The sequence below is a fragment of the Lepidochelys kempii genome, chromosome 4 (genome assembly GCF_965140285.1).
Source record: "Lepidochelys kempii isolate rLepKem1 chromosome 4, rLepKem1.hap1, whole genome shotgun sequence".
Lineage (NCBI taxonomy): Eukaryota > Metazoa > Chordata > Testudines > Cheloniidae > Lepidochelys > Lepidochelys kempii.
Window position 1 is genome coordinate 103,050,763 of NC_136383.1, and position 27,920 is coordinate 103,078,682.

Consider the following 27,920-nt stretch of genomic DNA (forward strand, 5'->3'; position numbering starts at 1 on the left):
GAAACAAAGGGGAGGAGGAAAAAGGTACAACACAGTGAAAGAGGCTGGTAGAAGGTGGGTATTGGAGTAGGAGAAGAGGAATACAGCAGAGCGTGGATATTGGAGTAGAAGAGGAATACAGCAGTAGACTATTTACACTAGAAATAAAAGTCAGTGTAGGTTTCAATGCCTGCAGTGAATCTTTGAACCAGGTACTTGGCCCACCATTCCATCTGTTTTATGCTGCTTGGTAACACAAGAAACCTAGTAACCTAATGGATCTAGATTCCCAAGAACTTCTCTGAGGAGCTGGGTGGCCCAGAACTGCCTTCAGAGCCCCCGGGTAGGTGTATAGCTGAGAGAAAGGGGCTACAGCCAGAATACCACTCTGCTCCAGCTATCCCTGGCTGTTGGATATAATTTGCCGCATCCTTGAGGGTGTCCTAAATGATGATGGTGGTCAGGATGGTACCCTGCCAGCTCCAGGATCACTGATCTGCAAAGGTGACATGAATCCTCCTTTGAGCCTCTCTACCCAGTTAAGCTAAGTGTATTTTGACTGCAGCTGAAGACTGACACACATGTCCACACACAAAAATGTTGTTGACACTCCACAGGCATTGGCAGTATTATTGTGAGATCATCTTCCTGGAGCCTGCACTGTTTCACTGCACACTCATTCAATATAGGAGCAACAGGCATTACAGCTGCAGCATTGCACCTGGTCCTCCCAACTCCACCCCACAATGCTGCGTTCATCCCCTGCAGCACCTTTCATTTCCCTTCCCCAAAGAAAGTAGGTCTAACACCACCTGAGCTACCTCTCAGTTCAGTTTTCAACTATGCTCTTAAAACGGGCAGAGCACATTGAATATAATAGAGTAATTTTAAAATATATTTTAAAAGAAGAGAGCTTTCAGATGGATCCTGTGAGAATGATGGTTCTGCCCATCTGGGAAATGCAAAACAACCCCCCAATTAGACTTCATTAAAAACCAAAAGGAGATGTATGGATTCACTGCATTACTCTAACAAATCCAAGCTATTTAGTGTTGCCACCCTGAGCCAGTACAAGAATAAGTAGCTCTGATAACATTGAGCTTGATAGACCTGAAATGAAAAGGGCATGGGGAGAGAAAAAAAACATTGGAAAAAGAGCTGAAGGAAAGTGAATAGCTTAATTTTAATGGGGATTTTGTACGTGAGTTTATTTTGGGTACCAAGAGTTTGTATTTATAACCCTTCTGATAGGTGTTGGTGGTAGCAGCAAGGGCTAGGGTTCAAGTGTCTAGGAGCTCCTCTTAAAACCAACAAACACCACCAGATTGAGCCCTGACTAAAAAGTAAATATCTTCCCTGGGTGCCCTAAACAGACAATATTTACCCACTCATAAGCAATGAGTCTGTGTATAACATGGAGGGAAATCTTCATTAGGGGCAAAGGAACACAGCATCAACTTGGGACAAACATCATCACAAGAAATCAGGAATCTGCTTATACAAATAATAAGTAACTCCGCACCCTAAAGTGTTTTTGGCAAAAGTCCTTAAACTTAGCTCCCCACCAACTGTGTGACCATCTGACACGGAAATGTCCCTTTACGTTATTCCCCATCCCCTCCACTAACCCTACTCAGAGTGTGGAGTCAGTGGACAGCATAGTCCCAGAGTCTTGAAGTGTGCTCAAGCAGGCCTGCCTCCAGCCTGTAGGGAAAGGGCTGCTTGGCCTGGTCTTGAGGCTCCAACACCTAACAGAGCTGCTGCCCTCTCACCACAAAGCTGCCCTTGTGTCATCTCCTCTGCATAATCCCTTCATAAAGTTTTTAGTAAAGAAGGATCAGTAATGTATAGAACTCTCAAGCAGAGTCTTTGGCACAGGGTAACAGTTCTTTTTCTCTCTCTTCTCTCTTAGTTCAGTTCCATTACCTCACCAATTTGGAGATCATGTACAGTTCTGTTGAGTCCCAAAAGTGTCACTTGGAGGCTTTCTGAGTGGAAAACTTATGCAAACGAAAACTCTCTGTAGTAATATTTCCCCCTGTTCTCCAGTAGGTGGTAGTTGAGAGTTCCATCCCTATAGAACTGTTTATCTGGAATTCTAGGTAATCAGCTTAGCAAACTTTTGGTCACTCTTACTCCTGTTTAACAATAGTTAGTAGCAGAAAGATCCTTTCCCTCTGGAATTCTGATCCATTCTTTCCCCTGTTCATCAACAGATGGTGAGCTCCTTACCCTTTATAGCTTCAGGCCACATGGTTTACGTATTAATACAAATATCTCTGATAATGAAAAAGAAGGAAGAAAATATAAAATATGACACAGTCACTAAACTGCTTCTGTATCTAATGCTTTATAATGTTTTCTGGGTTGAGCCAAAATCTCTTGAAGATGAATAGCTTTGTGTGCTAAGTATGAATGATCAGAAGCAGCTGCTGCTTTGGCAAGAGTCTCCTCTGTCACTTTCTTTTTCTTTTTATTCCTGATGCACTCAAGTTGTAACAATTTTTGTTGGGGAAGATTGTATTGAATACAGAATATAGCAAACCTCATACACTTCCCACTGATAAATTGAGATTAAAAAAAAATCAGTTTTCTGATCACAAGAGAGCTTCTTTCAAATCTCATCATTAGAGTGTCAACACAAGTAATTCAGAAAGTACTTGTGCTAGTTTTTGAGACAGGTTGTCTCACTGGATTTCTTAGTTTCAGTAATTCCGCTCCCCCCTTCAAATCAACCAGATGGTACGGTAAACATAGTTAATTTTTTATATGGATCTAGACCGTAAGATGCATAAAATATAAATTAGTTTCTTATTTCTTCCATTTTTTTTTAAAAAAGATGCTTCTATCTTGCCATTGCCAAACAAAGAAATAGTATTATCATAAATATTCCTGAAAGGAACCTTCTTGTGTAATTATTATAGTGGGTGCCTGGTAGAAGAAACCTTGTTTTCCGTAATTCTTCCCTTAGCCTCAGGGAACCCGAAATAGGCTTGAAGTCTAGAGTCTTTAAATTTTATTCCCAATTCTTCCACTAACTGATCTTAATAATTATTTGCTCTTCACCATTCTTATTTAACAGGGAGGAATATTTGGCTGCATATTTTCTATAGAGGGAGAAGCTGATTTCAAAGGAAATTGAAAGAGAAGGTACCCACAGCAGGAATGGAGCTTTCAGGCTCTCCTGGAGGGAATGGTTTACTAATGTAAATTACCATTCCTGGAGGGAATGGTTTACTAATCTAAACATAGTGGAAATGTTTGATACTGAGATTCTTCTGGCACTGTTATTAGGGATTTGTCAGCATTTTCATCTGAAACTTTGATTTTTCAAGACTTTTTTTGTTGCATAGGCTGGTGACAAAGCTTTTGACTTCAATGGGAAGTTGATCCCTATTTCCTGCGTCAGTCTGGCAGATTTAAAAAATCTCTTGCCTCTGCCTTTGTGCCACCTATCTTCACTGTAATGAAATGCCATGAGTCAGAACACTGCTCATGTCTGTCTATGAGAATTCAGTATGAAACTGTGCTAGCAGCCCCAACAGCCACTGCAATGTGCAATGTAGAGGAGATGGGTTAGCCCAAACCTCTGAGCTACAGCTCAGAGGAGAACACCTTTTGGGTTTTGAAGCATTGTTTCAATATCTGCTTGCCTTGGCTTTATTCATACTTTCCTACCGTGGTAAAGAACTTGGAGATCCTTGGAATAAAGGCACTTTATAAAGGTTAGATTGAGACTTGGGTGACATACCTGTGCAGGGGAGAAAGGGTGAGTAAGAACCAAAATACCAACACCACACATTGATAAAACAGTTAGCAGAAGTAAGTAGATGCTACACACCCTCTGACTCTCTTCCCAGAGCAGATTGGTGGGGAGGAGTGGAGAATGGATAGGGCCTTGGTTACAACCCTGTTCACTGTCCAGCATAGCTGAGCCAGTGCAAGAGTGGGATGGAGGGTTGTAATCTGCTGCTGGCATAGGCCAGTAAGAAATTTCTATCTCTTTTAAAGCAAAGTACAAACAGAGTATTGACTGAGGCTTCCTAGAGCCACAATTCATTCCCCGGGATGCCGCTGGTGTGCAGGAGCTTCTCACCTTCCTTTGCTAGGGATGTGTCTGAGAGAGACAAAGTACAGTAGAACCTCAAAGTTATGAACACCAGCGTTACGAACTGACCGGTCAACCACACACCTCATTTGGAACCAGAAGTATGCAATCACGCAGCAGAGACCAAAAAAAAAAAAAAAAAGAACTAATACTGTACAGTATTTTGTTAAACATAAACTACGAAGCAAATAAAGGGAAAGTTTAAAAAAAAAGATTTAACAAAGTAAGGAAATTGTTTCTGTGCCTGTTTCATTTAAATTAAGATCATAGAATCATAGAATATCAGGGTTGGAAGGGACCTCAGGAGGTCATCTAGTCCAACCCCCTGCTCAAAGCAGGACCAATCCCCAATTAAATCATCCCAGCCAGGGCTTTGTCAAGCCTGACCTTAAAAACCTCTAAGGAAGGAGATTCATAGAATATCAGGGTTGGATGGGACCTCAGGAGGTCATCTAGTCCAACCCCCTGCTCAAAGCAGGACCAATCCCCAATTTTTAACCCAGATCCCTAAATGGCCCCCTCAAGGATTGAACTCACAACCCTGGGTTTAGCAGGCCAATAGCTCAAACCACTGAGCTATCCCTCCCCCTGATTCCACCACCTCCCTAGGTAACCCATTCCAGTGCTTCACCACCCTCCTTGTGAAAAAGTTTTTCCTAATATCCAACCTAAACCTCCCCCACTGCAACTTGAAACTGACCATTACTCCTTGTTCTGTCATCTGCTACCATGGAGAACAGTATAGCTCCATCCTCTTTGGAACCCCCTTTGAGGTAGTTGAAAGCAGCTCTCAAATCCCCTCTCATTCTTCTCTTCTGCAGACTAAATAATCCCAGTTCCCTCAGCTTCTCCTCATAAATCCTGTGCTCCACCCCCCAATCATTTTTATTGCCTTCCGCTGGACTCTTTCCAATTTTTCCACATTCTTTTTGTAGTGTGGGACCCAAAACTGGACACAGTACTCCAGTTTTGTTTTGTTTGAATGTTTTTAATCTTTAAAAAATATAAAATTGAAATGAAGTTCAAAGAGAAAAATAATTTTGAATAAAAAGTCAAAATATTTCATTTCAAAATTGTTCAAATGAAATGTTTTCATTTTTTTTCAGAATTTGTTGTTTTGGTTTGGTTTCAACCCAAATTTACAAAATATTTTGGTCAACCCAAATCTGAATTTTTGGCTGAAAAAAGTTTTGGCTAAAAAATTGTGCCCAGCCATAGTCACAAAGCCTTAAGGCGCTTCTGAAGAGCAGAGACTTGTGCTGGTGTCATTGTACAAAAATTCCACTCCCCACACTGTTATGCAGCATCCTGGGTACAAACCAGAAATTCAAAACCATGAGGACTTCTTTGGAGGTTTATGTCCCTTCCCACTCATCCTTCTTTTTTCATTAAGAAAACTCTAAAATATTAAATGCAAAAGATCTACATTCATGCAATGTTAAAGCTGCAAGGCTAAATACTAAAATGCCACAATTACATCTTTTCTCTGAGATGTAATTCATCAGTACTGTAGGTTAGTATGTATTGGTAAACATAACTGAATCAGAAGGTCTAACCTGAATATAGTTAGGAATTTTTTATATGAAACATCCAATGACCCAAAACTAATTCTCCAGGTGGGGTAAATTAGTGGACAATGCTTTCTCCAAGAAAAGAAATTAACAAGCACAGATAAGTTTTCTCTTTCCAAAACATGTCTGCAAATCATCACAAAAGGGATAATACTAGCAGTGAGGATTACAGTAACTCCATGGAGAAAATAAAACTATTTATTTAAATACTATTAAAATAGATGGGGGAGGGGAGGAAGGAGCTAGCTTTCAGCCTTCTAAGAGAGTTCAGAGAACTTTTCTACCCAAAGAAGGCAATATGTCCAGCTTATAGTGGTTGTCAAACATGTTGCCTGATATTTTTCTTTATCCAACTCACATGCCCTTCATGTCAAACACAGCATAAAGATGCTGTTACCCTAGTAGAGCAGGTTTTATTCCCATGAGGTGGAGCAACTTCTCTTGATTTATATGTCTCCTGATCTGCTTTGCTCTCTAGATCATATAGGCTTTTTTTCCCTACAGCATGGATGAAGAGAGATGAATATTGGTGCTGATTTTTGGTTCCTTTGAGGTAAATTTTGGCAGCTCTCTAGGCATCTGACTAGTTTCAAGTTATTTCCTTTTTATGTGAGGGATTTTGGTAAAATGAAAGGAAACCTAATTCTTGGACCTTGGACATAAATAATGCTGTTTTCTGTAATGCCACCTTATCCTTATGAAATATACAATACTTGTTATACAAATAAGAGTCCCCAGTTCAGATAGGTATCAGGATTTTCATTTCTATTGGCATTTTTAAAAGTCTGATGGTGTCCATTTAAAAAAAAACCCAAACAATTTAAAAATCCCACAACATTAAAATAACATTAAGGTTTCCAAGTGAACCACTCATAGGTCAAGAAATGCCCCCACAATTTTGATTCAGCCCCTTGTGTGTTTGCCTTTTGATACAGTATTTAATTAAATGATTACATACTATTTCTTCCACAGGATGCCTGCTAATTCAATGCACATTCTTAACTCCGAGAGACAGTGCTCAGTGAATGAGACAGCTGTTCAATATATTTATTCTTATTGCTAAGTTTGTGACCTTATGCTTTGTACACTGTGCAGTACATAAACCCTAGATTAAATGAGAAGGCTCCTGTGAACAAGTGCTTTGTATATTACACACAGTTCAACTTCTGGAATGAATAAGGCAGGCGTGCTACAGCTTCGTTCCCTCTACTACTTTGCCTCATTCCACAAGAACCTTTGTATATTATGTGAAACGAAGCAAAGTTCCTTTGCAGCCCCTTCATTCTACACACATCAGATCATATTTCACATGCACCTACAAATTAAAAATTAAATTCCATTCCACTTGCTTAGGCGTGCAGTGCAACTGCAACAGAATGGTGACAGCTTAAAAGGAAATTTCTACTCCTCTTACATAGGTAGCATTTGCATTGCCAATAGGACACTGGCGAATCATTAGTGTGTTATGTGAAAAAAAGCCATGTATATGCACAATCGTCAGCTCTGAACCTTTTATAACTTGTTCAGAGCCATTTTTCACAGATCCATCAAAAAACACATCTATGAACAAGGAAATAGGTCCCTGCCAAACTTCAAATTTCTACCACTTCATGTGGATGCACAAAATCTCCACTGCCACCCCTGAGCTCTCTCTCACACACAGCCTTTCCCCCCTAGTCCAACCCTGTCATATACCTTGTGTTTTACTGAAGACAATCTGAGTGGCAAAATCTATCACTTCTCAAATATTTGTTCAGCCCTTTAGGTTCAGTATAGTTTTGATTTTTCCATTTTGAAATGTTTCTCTGTTACTACAGAGAAAATCAAATATAACACCAGGAGACCCTCTTCTACTGAAACTTGTTCTTCATAGAGGTGGGTATTGTTTTCAAAGCCTATTTGTGTGTCCTCTGATCAAGCAAGAACCTCAGTGTTGGCTTTGTGATTACACATCTGATAATTTGCAACATACCTTTTTGAGGTTGTCTTTTCCCATACTTTTGCCAAAACCTCTAGCTTGTTTCTTGTTTTGTCCAGTCACCACCACCTTTTCCAAAAGTCTCCTCAGAAAGTTTATCTCCATCAGAAATAACAGAAAATAGCAGCTGATTGGCATGGGTATTCATCTTCTGTGGTCTGAATCATAACTACCTTGTAAGAAACAGCATTTGATATATTAGCTTTGTAGAAATTAACTAGCGCTACTGGGAAAAAAAGCAAGGCTTGTAGTAGGAATTGGTAAACATGCCATTATGAATTTTGTCTCTCTTTTTCTTATACAGAAGAAAGTATTTCTGGAGTATAACAGAAGGAACACTGGCTCTTGCCTTTGAAGAACTTGATTTGAAATATTAAATATTCTAGAAGGGCTTCTCTGTCTATCTTTTTACACTATATTCTTCATAGTATTATTGGAGCAGCTTTGATAGTTAATATCATATGAACCTTCAGATTTCTTCAGTAAGGTACCAAGTTCCCATGTATTCTGTTTTGGTGCCTCTCCATCATGTAATAAAGAGTGAAATGAAGAATGGAATTCTGACACTCTCATGGGTACTTGACAAATATAGCCATCTGGCACGCACATATTTCACCACTTTGCCTATTTCTGTATCACAGACTACCATGTATTACTTGGGGATCTTCTTTTACTTTGGTACTTTTTTGTCATAGTGAAAAATAAATGCTGAGAACCATACTTTCTGTATTAATGAGACACCTTTTTCATAGTCTATTCAGTTGCTAAAAGAACGATTTGGCAAGGATTTTAAGTTGCTTGCACTGAAGGATTATGCTATAAATATGAAATTTTAAAGAATTACTAAATCCATTTTGAGACCATTTGATCCATCTGATGAGGTTCAATAAGGATAAGTGCAGGGTCCTGCACTTAGGACGGAAGAACCCAATGCACAGCTACAGACTAGGGACCGAATGGCTAGGCAGCAGTTCTGCGGAAAAGGACCTAGGGGTGAAAGTGGACGAAAAGCTGGATATGAGTCAGCAGTGTGCCCTTGTTGCCAAGAAGACCAATGGCATTTTGGGATGTATAAGTAGGGGCATAGCGAGCAGATCGAGGGATGTGATCATCCCCCTCTATTCGACATTGGTGAGGCCTCATCTGGAGTACTGTGTCCAGTTTTGGGCCCCACACTACAAGAAGGATGTGGATAAATTGGAGAGAGTCCAGCGAAGGGCAACAAAAATGATTAGGGGACTGGAACACATGACTTATGAGGAGAGGCTGAGGGAACTGCGATTGTTTAGTCTGCAGAAGAGAAGAATGAGGGGGGATTTGATAGCTGCTTTCAACCAGCTGAGAGGTGATTCCAGAGAGTATGGTTCTAGACTATTCTCAGTGGTAGAAGATGACAGGACAAGGAGTAATGGTCTCAAGTTGCAGTGGGGGAGGTTTAGGTTGGATATTAGGAAAAACTTTTTCACTAGGAGGGTGGTGAAACACTGGAATGCGTTACCTAGGGAGGTGGTAGAATCTCCTTCCTTAGAAGTTTTTAAGGTCAGGCTTGACAAAGCCCTGGCTGGGATGATTTAATTGGGGATTGGTCCTGCTTTGAGCAGGGGGTTGGACTAGATGACCTCCTGAGGTCCCTTCCAACCCTGATATTCTATGATTCTATGATCTTAATTTAAATGAAACAGACACAGAAACAATTTCCTTACTTTGTTAAATCTTTTTTTTTTAAACTTTCCCTTTATTTGCTTCGTAGTTTATGTTTAACAAAATACTGTACAGTATTAGTTCTTTTTTTTTTTTTTTTGGTCTCTGCTGCGTGATTGCATACTTTTGGTTCCAAATGAGGTGTGTGGTTGACCGGTCAGTTCGTAACGCTGGTGTTCATAACTTTGAGGTTCTACTGTACTTTGTCTCTCTCAGACACATCCCTAGTAAAGGAAGGTGAGAAGCTCCTGCACACCAGCGGCATCCCGGGGAATGAATTGTGGCTCTAGGAAGCCTCAGTCAATACTCTGTTTGTACTTTGCTTTAAAAGAGATAGAAATTTCTTACTGGCCTATGCCAGCAGCAGATTACAACCCTCCATCCCACTCTTGCACTGGCTCAGCTATGCTGGACAGTGAACAGGGTTGTAACCAAGGCCCTATCCATTCTCCACTCCTCCCCACCAATCTGCTCTGGGAAGAGAGTCAGAGGGTGTGTAGCATCTACTTACTTCTGCTAACTGTTTTATCAATGTGTGGTGTTGGTATTTTGGTTCTTACTCACCCTTTCTCCCCTGCACAGGTATGTCACCCAAGTCTCAATCTAACCTTTATAAAGTGCCTTTATTCCAAGGATCTCCAAGTTCTTTACCACGGTAGGAAAGTATGAATAAAGCCAAGGCAAGCAGATATTGAAACAATGCTTCAAAACCCAAAAGGTGTTCTCCTCTGAGCTGTAGCTCAGAGGTTTGGGCTAACCCATCTCCTCTACATTGCACATTGCAGTGGCTGTTGGGGCTGCTAGCACAGTTTCATACTGAATTCTCATAGACAGACATGAGCAGTGTTCTGACTCATGGCATTTCATTACAGTGAAGATAGGTGGCACAAAGGCAGAGGCAAGAGATTTTTTAAATCTGCCAGACTGACGCAGGAAATAGGGATCAACTTCCCATTGAAGTCAAAAGCTTTGTCACCAGCCTATGCAACAAAAAAAGTCTTGAAAAATCAAAGTTTCAGATGAAAATGCTGACAAATCCCTAATAACAGTGCCAGAAGAATCTCAGTATCAAAGAGAATGTAGATGAAATCTGCACACTCTGGCAATTTCTCTTCCTCTGTCCCTCTATGGTATGAGGGGGTTAGATTGCTATTTTGCTACTTCTATCTCATTGACTATGCCCATAAATAGGGACTTAAACTAAAGGATTAGCCACAAAATAGATTACAGTTCAGAGTCTTTGTAAAAAACAGTAGTCAGATAAGTAGGAAATTAGTCTATTCTCCAGGCACTTTCTGTGACAGGATTGGAAAGGAACTGATAACACCCCATTGAACAAAGTCAGTGATTTCAAAACCATTCGAAAGAACTTCCTGACAAGGAAGGAAGTTTTAGACATGTGAGCTGCAATAGCAGATAAGGAGTTTGTTGAAACACAGAACCTATTTCGCTTGTAGCTGAGAATTTACCAATGTTGCCTGTAGTGCTGAGTAACATTGATAATATAGCAGCATCCAACAGTCACACTATAGTTCAACTTTACAAGTCTGTACATATTTTCATTACAACCAACATTTATCAGACATTTGGAACTCAGCTGTTTCAAATTGAATGGGCAAAGCAATGTGGAAAAAATAAATCATCACACCAGTATTTATCTTCTCTAATATCCCACAAAATCCATCTGAAACCATATCTTTGCTTGGAAATTGTCCTGTTACTGACAACAACTGTCAGCAACTGGTCCTCCTGAATCAGCGTATAGCTGCTAGGGAAGACAGGAGAACATGTTTTTTGACACCATTATAGCAAGGGTGATTGGTTTTGTGGTAGAATTCATATTTTCAATAAATTTGTTGAATTGTCCTGTGTACACTCGCAGCTAAACTGGTTCCAACACCAGTTCAGCAACAATTCACTGAGGTCAGTTCTTAGTGCAGATGGGGCAATTTAGCAGGTCTTGTAAACTTTAAATTTCATGCAATCAAAGGTTTTCTAGAATCAGAAGAACACAGTGCCTTCTGGGATTTTTCTAAGTGCTCCAGATTGCTCAAGATTTATTGACAGCAGACAAACTTGTTGAGACTATATGAGGGAATTGGCAGTAATGATGCAGTGCAAATATTTTAACAAGGAGTTTCCACACAAACTTCATACATGGATCTCCTGTCAGTGGCCAATAACAGAGTTGAAATCCATCTTGCAAATCAGAGAGCAGAAAATTGCCCTTAGTCATAATGTGAAGTAACCTGTCTTGGCCATTTATAACATAATAATAATAATGGAATGGCTCAACTGTCAATGTTTAAAATCAACTGTACTTTTAAAAAGTGATATCAATATTGCTATCATATCAGATTCATACTACTGACTAACATAGAATTTCATGTCAAAGATAATCATCTCCACACTGCATATGGACAAAGTATAATCATAACATCCTTAAGAAGACAGTGTGATGAATACACCATGTGACCCCATCAGCCCCTGATTGACCCTATGTGCTGGAGGTGCACAAAGAAGAAGGATGAGCATGAACTCCATGAGGTTCTCCAACCTTATCAACACTCCCATCCTCCCCTTATTTTGAGGGTAGAATTTTAACAACTCCTAAGAATCTACTTCAGTTTGTTACATGCCTAATAACCCATTAAAAGGGGAACTACTATATCAAGGTCCACCTCTCCTCCAGAGAACCACCATGACAACTACAATCACACAGTACATTGTCTCTAATACAACTCAGATATCAATACTAAGAAGCCTGACTGAAGTTAGGCCTTTCAATAGTAATGCCAATGCACTGGAGTACACTCCATAAGATGAGGAAGAGACTTATCCTCATTATAGGATGAAATTAATTAGGGACAAATGCAAAGTATTCCACTTAGGAAGGAACAATCAGTTGTACACATACAAAATGGGAAATGACTGCCTAGGAAGGAGTACTGTGGAAAGGGATCTGGGGTCATAGTGGATCACAAGCTAAATATGAGTGAACAGTGTAATACTGTTGCAAAAAAAGGCAAACATTGTTCTGGGATGTATTAGCAGGAGTGTTGTAAGCAAGACACGAGAAGTAATTCTTCCAATCTACTCCACGCTGAGTAGGCCTCAACTGGAGTATTGTGTCCATTTTTGGGTGCTACATTTCAGGAAAGATGTGGGCAAATTGGAAGAGCAGAGCAACAAAAATAATTAAAGGTCTAGAAAACATGACTTTGAAAGAAGATTGAAAAAATTGGGTTTGTTTAGTCTGGAGAAGAGAAGACTGAGAGGTGACATGATAGCAGTTTTCAAGTACATAGAAGGTTGTTATGAGGAGGAGGGAGAAAAATTGTTCTTGTTAACCTCTGATGATTGGACAAGAAGCAATGAGCTTAAACGAGCAGCAAGGGAGGTTTAGATTGGACATTAGGAAAAACTTTCTGACTGCCAGGGTAGTTAAGTACTGGAATAAATTGCCTAAGGAGGTTGTGGAATCTCCATCATTGCAGATTTGTAAGAGTAGGTTAAACAAACACACCTGTCAAGGATGGTCTACTCTAGATAATACTTAGTTGTGTCATGGGTGCTGGGGACTGGACTGAACAACCTCTCCATAATAAATTCACTTAGCCATAGACGACAAATGGTGACTCCAAACTTGATATGCTATCAAAGCAGACACTGGAGCCTTGTTTTAAGTGCAGAGGTTTACCCCTGAATTCCTGAGATCCATGCACATGCCTAACCTTAATCTTATTTTGGCAGCCTGGTATCATAGCCTTATTTATTGTTTTTGTTTTTTTTTTAATTTGGACTTGCCACAACATATCTAAAATCAGATTGTAAATTCTTTGGGACAGGGGTCTAGCCTATTTATTCTGTAAAGTGCCTGGGGGCATTTTTGGGAGTTGTAAAGATAAAAATAAAATATAATAATAAAAATGATAACTAATAATCTGAATTCAGGTGCACTTCCTTTTGCGTTGGAAAGCAGCAAAACCCATGCGAATAGGAGGTGTGGCTTTGGCACTCAGGTCTTACAAATATATAGTACAGGTCTTAATACACATGGTTGCTGGAGTTCTGAAAGGGCATGCCTCATTTGTGGACTAGGGTAGGTGCCTTCTGTTCAAGATGATATCCCTGTTCAAGCCTGTACATATGTCTATAAATAAATTACATTATATTAGAATGTGTCACTTGATTAAGGGACAGATTGTGATCCTACCTATGCATCCATGCCAGGAAGTCAGGGGGTGATAGGTGCACCTTTACTTCCTGTACTTGCTTCCTGTATTGCAATTAGTAGAATGGAAAGAGAACAGCGTCTGTGGGACTGTCAATCCCACTCCTGCACAGGCGGGTAGAGGGTACACAGACAGGAGCAGGGAATGGAGGGAGTTTTTGCTTTCTCTCCAGCTGAACAGGTGCAACAGGAGAAATAATCGGCTTTAGGTACAGAACTGGCAGAGAATACTTCCTCACATGGAGCAAGGGAGAATACTGGGGAGCAAAATGTGGCTTGAATCACAATCTGTTTTCTGGGGCTTGTCTATACACAGAGGAATTGAAATAACTAAACTGGTTGCAGTGCACATCTTTAGTTATTTTGGTGCAAGTCTGAGTATGGACACTCCTTACCTGGGAATCAGAGTGTTCTATTTCAATTTAAATACAAGTGGTTTACATATGTGCGTCTTTCAGTTCCACTGTGTGTGTAGGCAAGCTGTTGGTGTATTCGAGAGCAGCTTAAGTATATGTCGTCCCTTGCTTAGGAATTGAGCAAGAACAATTTAGCTCTAACTTGTTTCTCTCCCAGCAAGGAAAAAATCCACTCTTGGGGCCTGAACTTCCTGCCTGCTCAGAAGCCATAACAATGTTGTCTCCATCCCTATCTGCCCACCCATCTCATGTAAGAAACTAGCATTTAATGTAACCTTAAAGCGAAGAAATCAAGCTCCTGAAGGCAGGACCCCACATTGCAAATCATAATTTTAAAAAGGCAGCACTTACATCACTTTTTTGGATCTGTTTCACAGCCACTGTTTATCATTTTCTCCTTCAAGTGCACTAACAGGCAGGCAGCTGTGACAACTCCTAGTGCTATTGTGCAGGTAGGCCACTCTTCTGTAAGCTGAACACTCCACTCTTCTTCCTACTGATTACATCCTACATGCTGTCAATCTCCTAGGTTCAAAATCTATCAATCAGAACCATAGTGGGAGATATGTGTAACATAAAAATTGAAAAAGCCACACTGAGTAAGGTGGGCATTTCTTTGATTTTCTTTTGTTCTCTTGATTGCAAAGTACAGTATGCTACTTACATGCATACAAGCAAACATAAAAGTACATGAAAAACAGTATTTTGGAAAGTGAAAACAGAACTTTGATAGAGTAACTCTTACTAACCACTAATCAAAATCCTATTGTTAGTCAAATATCATCTTTGATTAGTAACTAGCACTGTGGCTAGAAAAAATATAAAAATATGAGGCTATTGATTCAGTAAGCAAAAAGCTAAATATTAAAAAAAAAAGAGAGAGAAAAATTAGAGGCAGTGAAAGAGTAAAATAATTTGATGGCACATTGTGGCACCTATAGTTAAGTTAATAATTTGATGGCACATTGTGGCACCTATAGTTGCATGGGTGTTTCTGTTCTAACAGAAAGAAAGAAAGAAAGAAAGAAAGAAAGAAAGAAAGAAAGAAAGAAAGAAAGAAAGTGTTGCTAACTCTGAAGCTTTCTTAATTTTTTACCTTTCAGGTTGAAACTGAGCACGTTTGTTTTCAGTCCAGGAGATTTTTTTTAAATAAAAGTTTGAACAAAATTAGTTCAGCCATTTTAAAAACTGCAGAGAGAGAGAGAGAGAGAAAATGCATTTCCCCCAAATATACATATTTTGAACAAAATAGTGTCTGGGGTTTTGTAAGAACTAATTGTGATCTGTGAAAGTTAAAAAAAAAGGGTTTCAAACACATATTTTTATATATGCACACTGTCTTTTTAACTATGATCAAGTATCTGTTTGTCTATGTTCCACAGGCAATGCACATGCATGGGCAAGTTAGGGAAGTTTATAAAGAGTGTTTATAAGTAGTGTTTCCAATTTCTATACAAAATGTGAAGATGTGTGGGGAAGGCTGTGTAGAGAAGTAGTTTATACCATAGTAAATATGCATTGGGTGGGAGACAGGACTTGAAGTCCTGTCTCTTTTTATTCAAAGAGCAAAAGTAAATAGGGGAAGAAACAGGATTTCTGGTCCATTGATTACCAACAGTTGTACCTGATGGAATTTGTGGTTTAATTTTCTTTAAATCAATAACAGAAAATTTCATACAAAATATAACATTAAAATAATGTTATGGTTGCAAAGTGAAGCATTCAACATTCAGCATTCAGCATTCAATTAAGATTGCAACAATAATATTAACTCTTCCCTCCTTTGTGTATTTAGTATGATTTAGGGCTAAATTGTGATTTTACCATAAGCCCTGGCTATGGGACATCACATTGTGTGCCACCTCACTTACCACAGAAGGATAATAATTTGCTTCTAGCCAACATTATCATCCCCACCCCTCTTACCCACTGTTTTGGGAAAGGGAGGACAATAGAGGGCATGCACCACCAACGTATCACTACAGACCCAGACCTAAACCCAGGCCTTGCGGGGACATTATCCCCCTGTACTGGTACACAGCCTCAGCCCCAGTCTGGCTGTTAGTGATCAGTGACAGGTATTCTCAGGTAATCCAGTATAATATCAAACACCCGCCCCTCCAAAAAAAAAAAAGATACATATTTGTGTCATCTTGTAATAATGGATATTGTTGTGCATATGGAAGACAGGGTCACATACCTAAATGTCAAAATAACAAATTAGCTCCTGCTCAGTAGAGAGTCTGGCTTTGTGTCCATACAATGGGTAAAGGAATATAGGGATCCCCCTACTCCTCGGACCAGGCTGCCCACAACACCAGAGCCTTAAGGAGGAAGGGGGAAGATGGGGGCCTTGGCTCTGCCTCCCACCAAACATGTTCACCAGAGCAGAGGATAAAGTAAACTCAACTAGCAAAAGGGAGCAATAGGGAAGCAGGAAGCTGATTGTGATACTCAGGGTATGTCTATACTTCAGTTAAACACCCGCTGACTCAGGCTGGGCTGTGGGGTGGTAACATTGCAGTGTAAACATTTGGGCTCAGGCTGGAGCCTGGGCGCTGGTGCCCTCCCTTCTCGTGCGGTCCTAGAACCTGGGCTCAAGCCCAAACATCTACAGTCACTACAATTTTACAGCCTCCCAGCTCAAGCCTGAATCAGCTGATATGGGCCAGCCACAGGTGTTTAACTGAAGTGTTGACACACAGGCAAAGTCAGTCTGATTCCAGCCCTGCTCCTGCAGCAGCATTGTCCCCACCTCAAGCTTGATTTTAAGGTTACAATCTAGTCCTGGGGGATGATAAAAAACCATTTTCCATTCTCAGGTTACATTTCAAGCCATCAATCTCCTCGTAAGTTATTATTGTGACTTTTGTGTACATTTTTACACATTTTAGGGGCATAAGTCAGGCATGCGATGGAAGGTGATGAAGGTTTATATGGCAGCAGGGAACTGGCTGTATCCTGTAGCTCCTCATTATCAGACATGCTAAAATTTGGCATTTTTTTTAACAGGAGTAGAATTTTTTCAAAGAAAGTGTAATATCTATTGTCAGAGTTGGCTGTACTCCAGTGAAACACACTTTCAACCTCACATTTGTTGTTAACAAAAACAGTAAAATATTAGGTGAGATTTTCAAAAACATTTAGGTCGCTTTGGAGCACTAATACATATATATAATATTTAATTTAAATTTATATATAACTCAAGTACACAACTTTTATTTATCTATTACGTTTGGAACTTACTGCATGATAAAGTAGAACTCTGCAGGTTTTGTTTTTATTAAAAAAGGTGCATATTTAAATTACTGTCAAGTAGAAATATGTCATAAAATATGGTTTACTGCTGACACTTTTGTCATTCATTCATTTTCTTTGCTGACTCAATGGTATAGGAATGACAGAGGAATATGCCTCCCTTTTTAATTGGATCTCTAATGTATTATCTTATCAAACAGAGGACCAGATACTGCAACAAAGTGAAAGCATGGAAATATGTATGCACAGAGGGGAGTCATATGCAGGTGAGCAAGTAGATGGCCAGACGCTATTACAATATGCATTGAAATTCTCCCGTTTTTCCCCAGGTCTATTCTAGAATCCTTCATTCTGTCTTTCATCCTCACTCTCTCTTTCATCCCTATTCTCCTTCTTTCATGCTAATGGATTATTTGACTGTCCTTGTTTTATAGAAACAAACCCCTCTCCACCAATGAGCTAGTTTTTTGGTCCCAAATATCTTTACAACAAACTGTTAAACTTTATTTTTCTGTTTTCTTTCATTTTCTTCTGTTCTTTTATTTCCTTTTCAACATGATTTAGGGCTTGATCTCATTGACTTCAACAGACTTTGGATCAGGCCTTTAATGCTAATATCATGTTTCTTTTCTTAGTTTTCTTTAAAAAAAACTGAAATTATGCAAAATTCATCCCAGGGTCCCCCAGAGGGTTTTCTGATTTTGAAGAATAACATCTGTCGTTCTGTCCAGTTAGTTCAGCAATCTGTCTTCCTTCCTGAAAGTCAAAATCAGTTCTTATCTGGGAGAGGAAAAAGTAGTTTTCTAAAAGGAATCTATGTCCATGTTCAAAATTTCTCTAAGGTCAAAAGAAAATTCTGAATGTGTATATGAAATATATTCTTCTTCTGTGAATTTCAGTGGACAAAAGAAATCTTTGACTAATTCTAATGTTGGAAGCTCCATGAAAGTAAAAAGGGGAAAATTTTGAATCTTCTCCTTTTAGCAGTGAATATTTCACACAGCACTAATATATAGCTTGCAAACAGAAAATTGCTGCAACATTTCTGATGACCAGTTCTCTGAGAAGCAGAGGAAGGAAGGGATCACCTAAGCAATTCTTTTTCTTATGTGTAACGAAAAGTCAGGGTTTTGTTTGGAGGGAGGCAACATAATTTTCCTTCTGTATTCTATATCCTTCAGTAATTGTGCAAGTAACTGGTATATATTATGATGTGTTTCTTCTAGACTGCACCTTTAAATGGAAAGAAACAGCCATTTTGTGTTCATATGCAGCCTTCAGAGGAGACACATACACATTGTGAGTTTCTCATATGGACCTTATGTTAGTTCTTTATATTTTTGTTCCCTTCGTATAAAATAAAGTTGGCTCTATCTTAAAGTACAATATATAGTTGCTCTCCAAGTATGGAAAAATACTATAATAACAATTTAAACAGAATATTTCCCATTTTCCCCATTTCAGGATCAAAATGATCCCATGATCCTATGATAGATGGCTATTTCTTCAAAGCAGCCAGCTTAATTTCTTTTCCCAATGAACAATTTCCATTTGATGAATCTCACATTTGTCCTATTTTTCGCTGCTTCAGAGTAGGTAACCCTAGGCAATTTCTTTCTTTCTTTCTTTCTTTCTTTCTTTCTTTCTTTCTTTCTTTCTTTCTTTCTTTCTTTCTTTCTTTCTTTCTTTCTTTCTTTCTTTCTTTCTTTCTTTCTAATACTAAATGAACCCTGTATTTATGGCTTTAGATTTGGAAGTTGAATCATATGCTCACACTCTAATGGAGTCTAATGTATTTTCCTTAGTATTTGACTTCGAAAAAGACAAAAAGGAATGTGTTGCGCGCAGGAGGTTTGCAGCAGCCACAAAAGATAAACATCTTGTTTGTCTCATTATGTTCCTGAGAACCTTTCCAAAAGAAGTAAATATCACTTAGTATTCTTCATAATCTAAAATCAGGTAATAATGGCATATTTCATTACAACTGGCAAAGTAGGCAAACAAATGTCACTGATTTTACTGTGAGGTTATCTTTTGGGGGGTCATTATCTTGGGCAAGAGCCTTAGCTGTTTTGTCACTGCCGTTTAAAGTAAGAGTGCTAGTGACTCTGCTTACTCAGGTACTGAAGGGATAACATCAAGTTAAGTGAATTCTGGTGCCAGCACTGCTAATTCTTGTTACTCAAGAATGTTACTCTCTTTTTAATGGCATGAAGCTCAAAACCAGGGCTAAAATGGCATTCACAATGGCCACTGTTTTTTGTTTAAGATGAATATAACTCTAGGGCAAAAGTGTTGGCACTCACTGATGACAGAATTAGCAAATAGCAAAATTCTGCCCTATCTGGAGAAGATGGTGCAGAGAACTTCTTCAATTCACCTCTGCGAGAACCAGACTAGGCATGATTTAGTGCTATCCCTTGAGTATGAGGCTGTATGCCTGACTAATGTACTTCACAATGCTGAGGGGACATATACCTCTTGACAAGACCGCTGACCCTCCTGCACACGTTCAACAAATGTTGGGGCAGTGCACTATGTGTATTTTATCAAGCAGCAGTAGGGGACATTGTAGAGTGAGCTCCCCTAAACATCTGAGCCATGTTACCTGCACAGACAGCATGGCTCAGGACCCCATCACTTAACTTCTAATTCTCTGCTTCACCCCAATTCATGTCATGGGGGTACAAGAACAACTTTTGGCCTAAATGAGTTAGTTATACAGTTTTCATTTAAACATGGAAGGTCAGATACCATCCGTAGTTATTCTCCAGAAAATATCATATCATATCAAATGTCATATTGTCTCTATATGAATCCATGGTATGCCCACATCTTAAACACTGCATGCAGATGTGGTCACCCCATCTCAAAAAAGATATTCTGGAATTTGAAAAGGTTCAGAAAAGGGCAACAAAAATTATTAGGGGTATGGAACGGCTTCCGTCTGAGGAGAGATTTATAAGACTGGGACTTTTCAGCTTGGAAAACAGATGACTAATGGGGGATATGATTGATGTCTATACAATCATGATGGGTATGGAGAAAGTAAATAAGGAAGTGTTATTTACTCCTTCTCAAACACAAGAAGTAGAGGTCATCAAATGAAATTAATAGGCAGCAGGTTTAAAACAAACAAAAGGAAATATTTCTTCACACAACACACAGTCAACCTGTAGAACTCTTTGCCAGAGGTTGTTGTGAAGGCCAAGACGATAACAGGGTTCAAAAGAGCACTAGATAAGTTTGTGGAGGATAGGTTGATCAATGGCTATTAGCCAGGATGGGCAGGGATGGTGTCCCTAGCCACTGTTTTCCAGAAGCTGGGAATGAGCAACTGGGGATGGGTCACTTGATGATTACCTGTTCTGTTCATTTCCTCTTGGGTACCTGGCATTGGTCACTGTTGGAAGACAGGATACTGGGCTAGATGAACCTTTGGTCTGACCCAGTATGGTCATTCTTATGTTCTTATGTCCTCTGAAACCCAGGGAGACACGTTGGAGATGAATTTGAGCCAACTAGTTTATGATGGTTTACATTGGATGTCTCATATGTCATAATTTATAACAAAGCTGCATGATTTCACTACAAAATTTGCTTTATAATAGAGCATGCCAAAAATGGAAAAAAATGCATTTATTATTATTAACACTTGATCATAGTGTATCTTAATATGGCCTGTCTCCATATTTAAATTGCACACACACACAAAATGGTGTAAGAACATTAATAAGGTTGCAAAGTCAAGCACTCAATAATTAGTCAAGTACTCAATGCCAGAATTCAGATTTCCAGTGAAACCATAATTAGACAACTTGTGTGTATGCATTATGATACAGTTCTTCATTGCATGATCACATACTATTTCTTCCACAGGACCCCTGCTTCTTTCAGTGCACAGGATGGATCTGCTCTGGAGATGAACTGGGGTTGCTTAAACAGGAGCCTATTATCTGTGGAATCCCTGCCTGACTTGGCCACATTTGGGCAGATTTTCACAGGGACAGCAAAAGGCACCTTCCTGACACAAAGGCCTGCCCCTGCCAAATTTTAGGTCCCTGTTCCATGGGAGGAGGACCAAAAGCATTTAAAAGAAAAGGTCTAAAGATTATTTTTTAACATGGGAAAAACATGTTTTTGTCCCTCACCTCATTCCTGGAAACAACTGAACCAATGTTTCTGAAATTTTCTGACAAAATTCAGCCTGAGGCTGACACCCAGCATGGGAAATATCAGCCCAAATGGTTAGAGCTTGGAAAAGTTATAAACAATTAAAAACAGGGTTGTAAAATGGAAAGTATTGAGCCCCATCTGTAATAATTTTCCATAGCTTGGGGGGCAAATACATTTTGGATTTTACTGAGCACTGAAAAAAACCCTCTAAAATGGGCAACTTCTTTTATGAAACATACTCAACTAATATTGAAATAATTGACACGTTAGAGGCCCTTCTCAAGGCACAGCTTCATTAAATCAAGGTTAATAGCAAAGCCTTATGCCTGACCATTTAAATTTTTTATATTTAATTTAAAATTTTCTGCACCATCTACCCTTTCTGGCTTATTTACCTGATTTTCTATTAAGTGAACAGGATGAACTTCTAATATTTAGTTCCAAAGATCAAGCATCATGTTCTTATCTAACACAAATGTTGAGGTGTCAGCCTGATTATACCCTTTGTTGCACAAATAGGCAGCAAAACACAGAGAGGGGATTTCAAAAATGCTCAGCATTGGTCTAATTCGGCTCCTATTGAAGTCCATGATATTGACTTTAATGGTATTGAGTCAATGGGAGAAGAGTTAGGCCAACACTGAGTACTTTTGAAAATCCCACTTAGCTATCCTTATGACTTCAGTATACTCTGTTTGCATTGCTGTATCTCTGTAGAGGAAAAATCAGTAACTAGTTTGGGCTTAAGGTTTATTTCTCCAGAATACATGTAATCCTAAAAGTGTGAGTAGAATTTTAAAGACATAGCATTTGTCTGACATAAAAGCACAGCTGGCTTTTATGAATAAATATTATGTATCATATAATTAGCAATTATTACATTTTTTCCATGTATATTTATTTACAGGGCATGTGACATAAATCAGGCATTGAGTGGTAAGTGCATTTCTAACCAAAATCTCAGGATAGATATTTTAGAAAAATTAGAACAATTATATTTATATTGGTGTGTGTACATGTATGCGTGTGTGTTTGTGAATTATAGCTTGTGACAAATGAATGTTATACCCTAGTAACTTAGTTCAAACGTATTGACTCTGCATATTCGTACTTTTGGGGTATGCTTTAGAACCTTCTAGAAAGCAGTGCTGAAATAAGGAGCTCTAATTAATCAAACATTGCAGGAATGCCCTGGAAAATTGAGCATCAGATCTATATATCAAGTTGAAGGCATAATAAACAAATCTGTATAGCAATGAAGGTAGCATTCCTACAAAATAAAATAGAAACATTACAAAGTTATGTGAAATGACACTCCTTAACTCATGAGTCCTAAGGCCCTATGGTACTATCACGATGGCTTACTCATAGCCTAATCCCCTTAGACAGACATAGTGGGGAGAACACTTTTTTTTTCTTTCAGGGATCTCCAAAAGCTATAAACAAGGAGTAGGTGAATTCCTAAAAATTATTTTTCTATCCACATAAAAGAAAAGGTAAATGAGACAGTCTATTTTCAGGCCGCAATCATAGAATCATAGACTTTAAGGTCAGAAGGGACCATTATGATCGTCTAGTCTGACCTCCTGCACAACGCAGGCCACAGAATCTCACCCACCAACTCCCATAACAAACCCCTAACTTATGTCTGAGCTATTGAAGTCCTCAAATCGTGGTTTAAAGACTTCAACGTGCAGAGAATCCTCCAGCAAGTGACCCGTGCCCCATACTGCAGAGGAAGGAAAAAAAAACCCACAGCCTCTGCCAATCTGCCCTGGAGGAAAATTCCTTCCTGACCTCAAATATGATGGTCAGCTAAACCCTGAGCATGACTATATGGCTATAGAACCTTTTACTATTGCTTTTAATTCCCTTTGCAAGGTCCAACTCTACATGGCTTTTGGCCTTTCTCACTTTATCCCTACATGTTCTCACCTCAATAAGGTAGCTTTCCTTGCTAATCCCTCCCATCTTCTACTCCTTGTAGGCTTTCTGCTTTTTCTTAATCACCTCTCTGAGATGCTTGCTCATCCAGCTTGGTCTACAACTCCTGCCTATGATTTTTTCCCCCTTTCTTGGGATGCAGGCTTCTAATAGTTTCTGCAACTTTGACTTGAAGTAATTCCAGGCCTCCTCCACCTTTAGATCCACAAGTTCTTCAGTACAATCCACTTCCCGAACTAATTTCTTTAATTTTTTAAAGTTAGCCCTTTTGAAATAAAAAACCCTAGTCACAGATCTATTTTTGTTTATTCTTCCATTTATTCTGAACTGAATTAGCTCATGATTGCTCAAACCAAGGTTGTTCTCTACAACCATTTCTTCTATGAGGTCCTCACTGCTCACCAAAACCAAATCTAAAATGACATCCCCTCTTGTCAGTTCAGCAACTACTTGGTGAAGGAATCCATCAGCTATTGCATCCAGGAAAATCTGAGCCCTATTATTACTAGCACTTGTCCTCCAGTCTATATCTGGGAAGTTAAATTCTCCCATGATCACACAATTCCTATTAGTATTTACTTCATTAAAAACATTAAAGAGGTCTCTATCATATCTCATCATTGATATACAATGCTACTCCATCACCTTTTCTTTCTTTCTTTCTTTCTTTCTTTCTTTCTTTCTTTCTTTCTTTCTTTCTTTCTTTCTTTCTTTCTTTCTTTCTTTCTTTCTTTCTTTCTTTCTTTCTTTCTTTCCTAAACAGCACATGCCCTTCAATACCTGTACTCCAGCCATTACTACTATTGCACCATGGTTCTGTTATCCCTATAATATCTGGTTTCACTTCCTGCACCAGTAGCTCTAGTTCCTCCATTTTTTTACCTAGGCTTCTCGCATTAGTGTACAAACATCTTAATTTTTGCTGTTTGGCCTCGTTCACATTCTGTACCTTTTTAGGCATGGTCATTCTACAGCCAGTATAACCTATTAGACTGGTGTCCACACTGCCCTTCCTCCTTATATAAATTCTCCTACCCACGGCTGTATCCTTTCTTACTTTGTTTTCTTCCCTCTCAATGCTAAAATCTGGCGTGGAGATTACCTGGACATCTCCCAACCATCTCCCCCAAATTCCTAGTTTAAAGCTCTCTTGATCAGTTGTGCCATCCTCCCTCCTAGAAGTCTATTTCCCTCCTTACTCAGGTGAAGTCCATCCCAAGAGAACAGTCCTCTGTCCATGAATGCTTCCCAGTGGCCATACATCCCAAAGCCCTCCTTATAGCACCAGTGCCTGAACCATCTGTTGAGCATCATAATCTTGTCACACCTTTGTTGCCCTTCTCTAGGAACAGGCAGAATCTTACTGAAGATCACCTGAGCATTGATTTCCTTAAGCGTCTTCCCCAGCCTGGCATAGTCTCCCTTGATATGTTCTAGTGAGAATCTAGCCGTATCATTTGTTCGCACATGAAGGACAATCAATGGATTCTTTCCCGCTCCCGTTAGGATCCTCTTCAGCCTCAGGTCCACATCCTGTATCTTAGCACCCGGCAGACAGCACACCCTTCTGTTCTCTGGATCAGCTCTTGTTACAGGCCTGTCTATTCTACTCAGTAAGGAGTCCCCAATCACATAGACCTGCCTTTTCCTGATGATGGAGTGATTCTCCAGTCTATCCCCTGTTCCCTCTGGCTGCAAGTCCTCTCGATTCCTAGTGTCCCTTGCAATCCCCTGTAACCCATCCCATATCCTCCTGGGGCTCATATTTGGTGTTGTTATCTCCATTGACTCTTGCCCTCTTCCTATAGGACTAGCTGCTATTCTCTTCTTCTTTGCCCTTTCACCTTGAGTGACCACTTGCTGTGCCCCTTCTTCATTTCCCAATTCCGCAAACTTGTTCCTGAGCTCTATTTCTCCTTCACTAGCCCATCTTTTCCTCTGCCTGGTTCTCTTAGTCACATGCTTCCACTGTCCACTTTCCTCACCCAGCAGCCTTCCCTCAGAGTTCTTCGTTCCTGCTTCCATCTGCAAGTCTGAGCTTTTCCCTTCAGCCTCCTCATGTCTTTGCTCCATCATCCACTTAAACTCCTTTCTAAGCTCAACCAGAGTTTCCACCTGCATCTCCAATCCTCTGATCTTTTCTTCCATCAGCTCTATCAGGTGGCACTTCATGCAGACAAAATTCTTTTCAGGTACCCGCTCCAGGATCAAGTACATGCTGCAGCTTCTACATCCAGTCATCTTCATTGTGTCTTCCACTATTTGGGTCACTACCACTGCTGCCTCTGTATCTGTCATAACCTTCTCACCTGAGTCCTGTTAGTCTGGGAAACACAAACCAAACCAAAACACCCACCCACAGCAAAACAAACCCCCAACGAGCACCAAAACACTGCCAGACCACCACACACTCCCTTCCTTAGCCTGTCTGTTCCTCTGCCTGGCTCTCTTAGTCTTCCCCCAAACTCCCCTTGCAAACTCCCACTCCAACTTCCCTGTTTACAGCTCTGTTTGCTGGCTCCTGTGCCGCTGCAGCTGTCTGTGAGGTTTCTCAGGCATGGACCTTTACTCCAGAGTGGAGTTCTCTTTTCAACGTCAATCTACAGGAAGCAGATTACATACGAAGAAAATCTTTATGCTGTATGCAAATACTAGACTAGCCATCAAGTAGCCAAAGCTCTCTCTCTCCCATTCTCTCTCTCTCTCTCTGTGGTGGTGGGGTAATATTTCACATATATCAAATAAACTTTGATAATAACGTCTGCCTATAAAAGGCAGTGTGGTATAGGGCATAGGCTAGTGTGCCAAGAGACATAGGTTTGATTGTCTGCTTAGCCTGTTATGCAACCTCTGACAACTTACTTCACCATTGTGTTCCTTTTTTCACCTCCGACCCTTTGTCATGTCTATTTAGATTGTAAACTCTTAGAGGCAAGGACTGTCTCTCACTATGTTTTTTACAGAGTGTAGTAAAATGAGGCTTCAGTCTCAAAAAGTCTTTGCATTTTTCTAATATTACATGTTCATAAAGAAAATCTAATTAAGCTGTACACATATAAAACTATATTAGGCTCTGATCCTGCAAAGGGAGCCACTAGTGTGGACTTTCGTTTCCACATAAAGTTCTGTCGACTCTGGAGGGGGATTACCTGTGTTCAGTTGTTATTGGATTTACTTTACTATTTGTACAGAGTATAAAGAGTCAGTTCTTATGGTATTTTTATATAGTAGGCGTGGTTAAAAGCGTATATATAAATACAAATATATTTTGCTCTTCAGGATTACAATATACACTTTCAGTATGAAATAATGAGAATAAGTTCTAAAGCTAATGCTTAGACAAACAAGTATCTGTAATGCAATGCACGTAAAAAGTAATGGAGAAACTAAACCAAATGGTGTGAACTTCAATAGAAAACAGTTCTCCTGAGAAGCAATTTTTACAGAGCTCTTGAATTATTTATGCAACCAGTATTTCATTGGTGGCTGTTTTCCAAAGTGGGTCAAGAACACATATGTTTATAACACAAACAGAAATTATGTTAAATTGTAAGGCTCTGATAAACTCAACAAAGCCAAAGACATTTAGGATTAAGACTTTAGTTCTGTCCACAGCACATTCCCCTGTGCCTCAGTAATTGCAGAGTTGCAAAGGCTAGAGATCAATGCTATTATGTTATGAGTTAAAGATTAATTGGAAGCCTTATCACTGAATTTTCTTACTTTCTTGGGTTAAAGTCAAACCATTACAACAACGTTAATGTATTTTTCTATACTAATTTCCTTTTATTAATCGTAGTTAAAAGGAAAAAAGAGGTCATAGGGAGAGCCTTTAAAAATCTACTCTGTAGGTCCTCACCAGGGATGTATATCAATCCCTAAATAGAAAATTCAGGGGAAATTGGGTGTGGAATCTGTACAGTGAAGTACTTGGGATGGGAAAAGGCATTCAGATATTAGGTAGTGAGCATGACACTGATAGATTGTTTCTGCCATTTTTACTCACATTGATTAGTACCTTTTTCCATGTGTAGTTTAGCTGAAGTCAATGGGCTTACTTGTGGAGTAAAATCCTACTCAACATAAGCAAAGGTGGCAGAGTCTGGCCCAAAATGTATTGTGTCTAATCATGTTCAGTTTTAAAACTGCACATGGCAATTGTTTTGCATATCTTTGAAAAATGAAAAACTGAACTAGGAAGTTTTCTATTGTCATCCCTTGCCTTGCTTTTATTTAACTGATACCAGTCATTACCAGGAAACAAAGATTCCTGAATTCAGAGCTTAGCAGAATAACATTATCTGTAATTGTTAGTATCATAATATTTACTTCTACCCTAGAAATATGCATGTACATTCTGTTGATGATTTAAATTTTTTAATAGTTTTTTTTAAAACATTACTAAAACTTCTAAAGATAGCCTACTTTTACGTAGCATACAGTCCAGGTAAAAAATACATATGTTATCCTATGAGTAAGCGCAATGTTTTATGCTTAGAGATATGCACAATTAAATATTTCCCTGCCATATAAGCTTAACTATATTTAATTGTGC

At 39.3% G+C, this 27,920-nt stretch overlaps 1 protein-coding gene across 1 annotated transcript in view; it reads left to right on the forward strand.

Moving 5' to 3' along the window:
• LOC140910989 (uncharacterized) overlaps window positions 1-27,920 on the forward strand; it is a 44,382-nt gene that overhangs the window by 15,454 nt on the left and 1,008 nt on the right. The window contains exons 4-6 of the mRNA XM_073343203.1: window positions 17,446-17,511; window positions 18,472-18,544; window positions 22,329-22,357. Coding sequence (XP_073199304.1) covers window positions 17,446-17,511; window positions 18,472-18,544; window positions 22,329-22,357 — 168 coding nt within the window. The remainder of the gene's footprint in view (window positions 1-17,445; window positions 17,512-18,471; window positions 18,545-22,328; window positions 22,358-27,920) is intronic.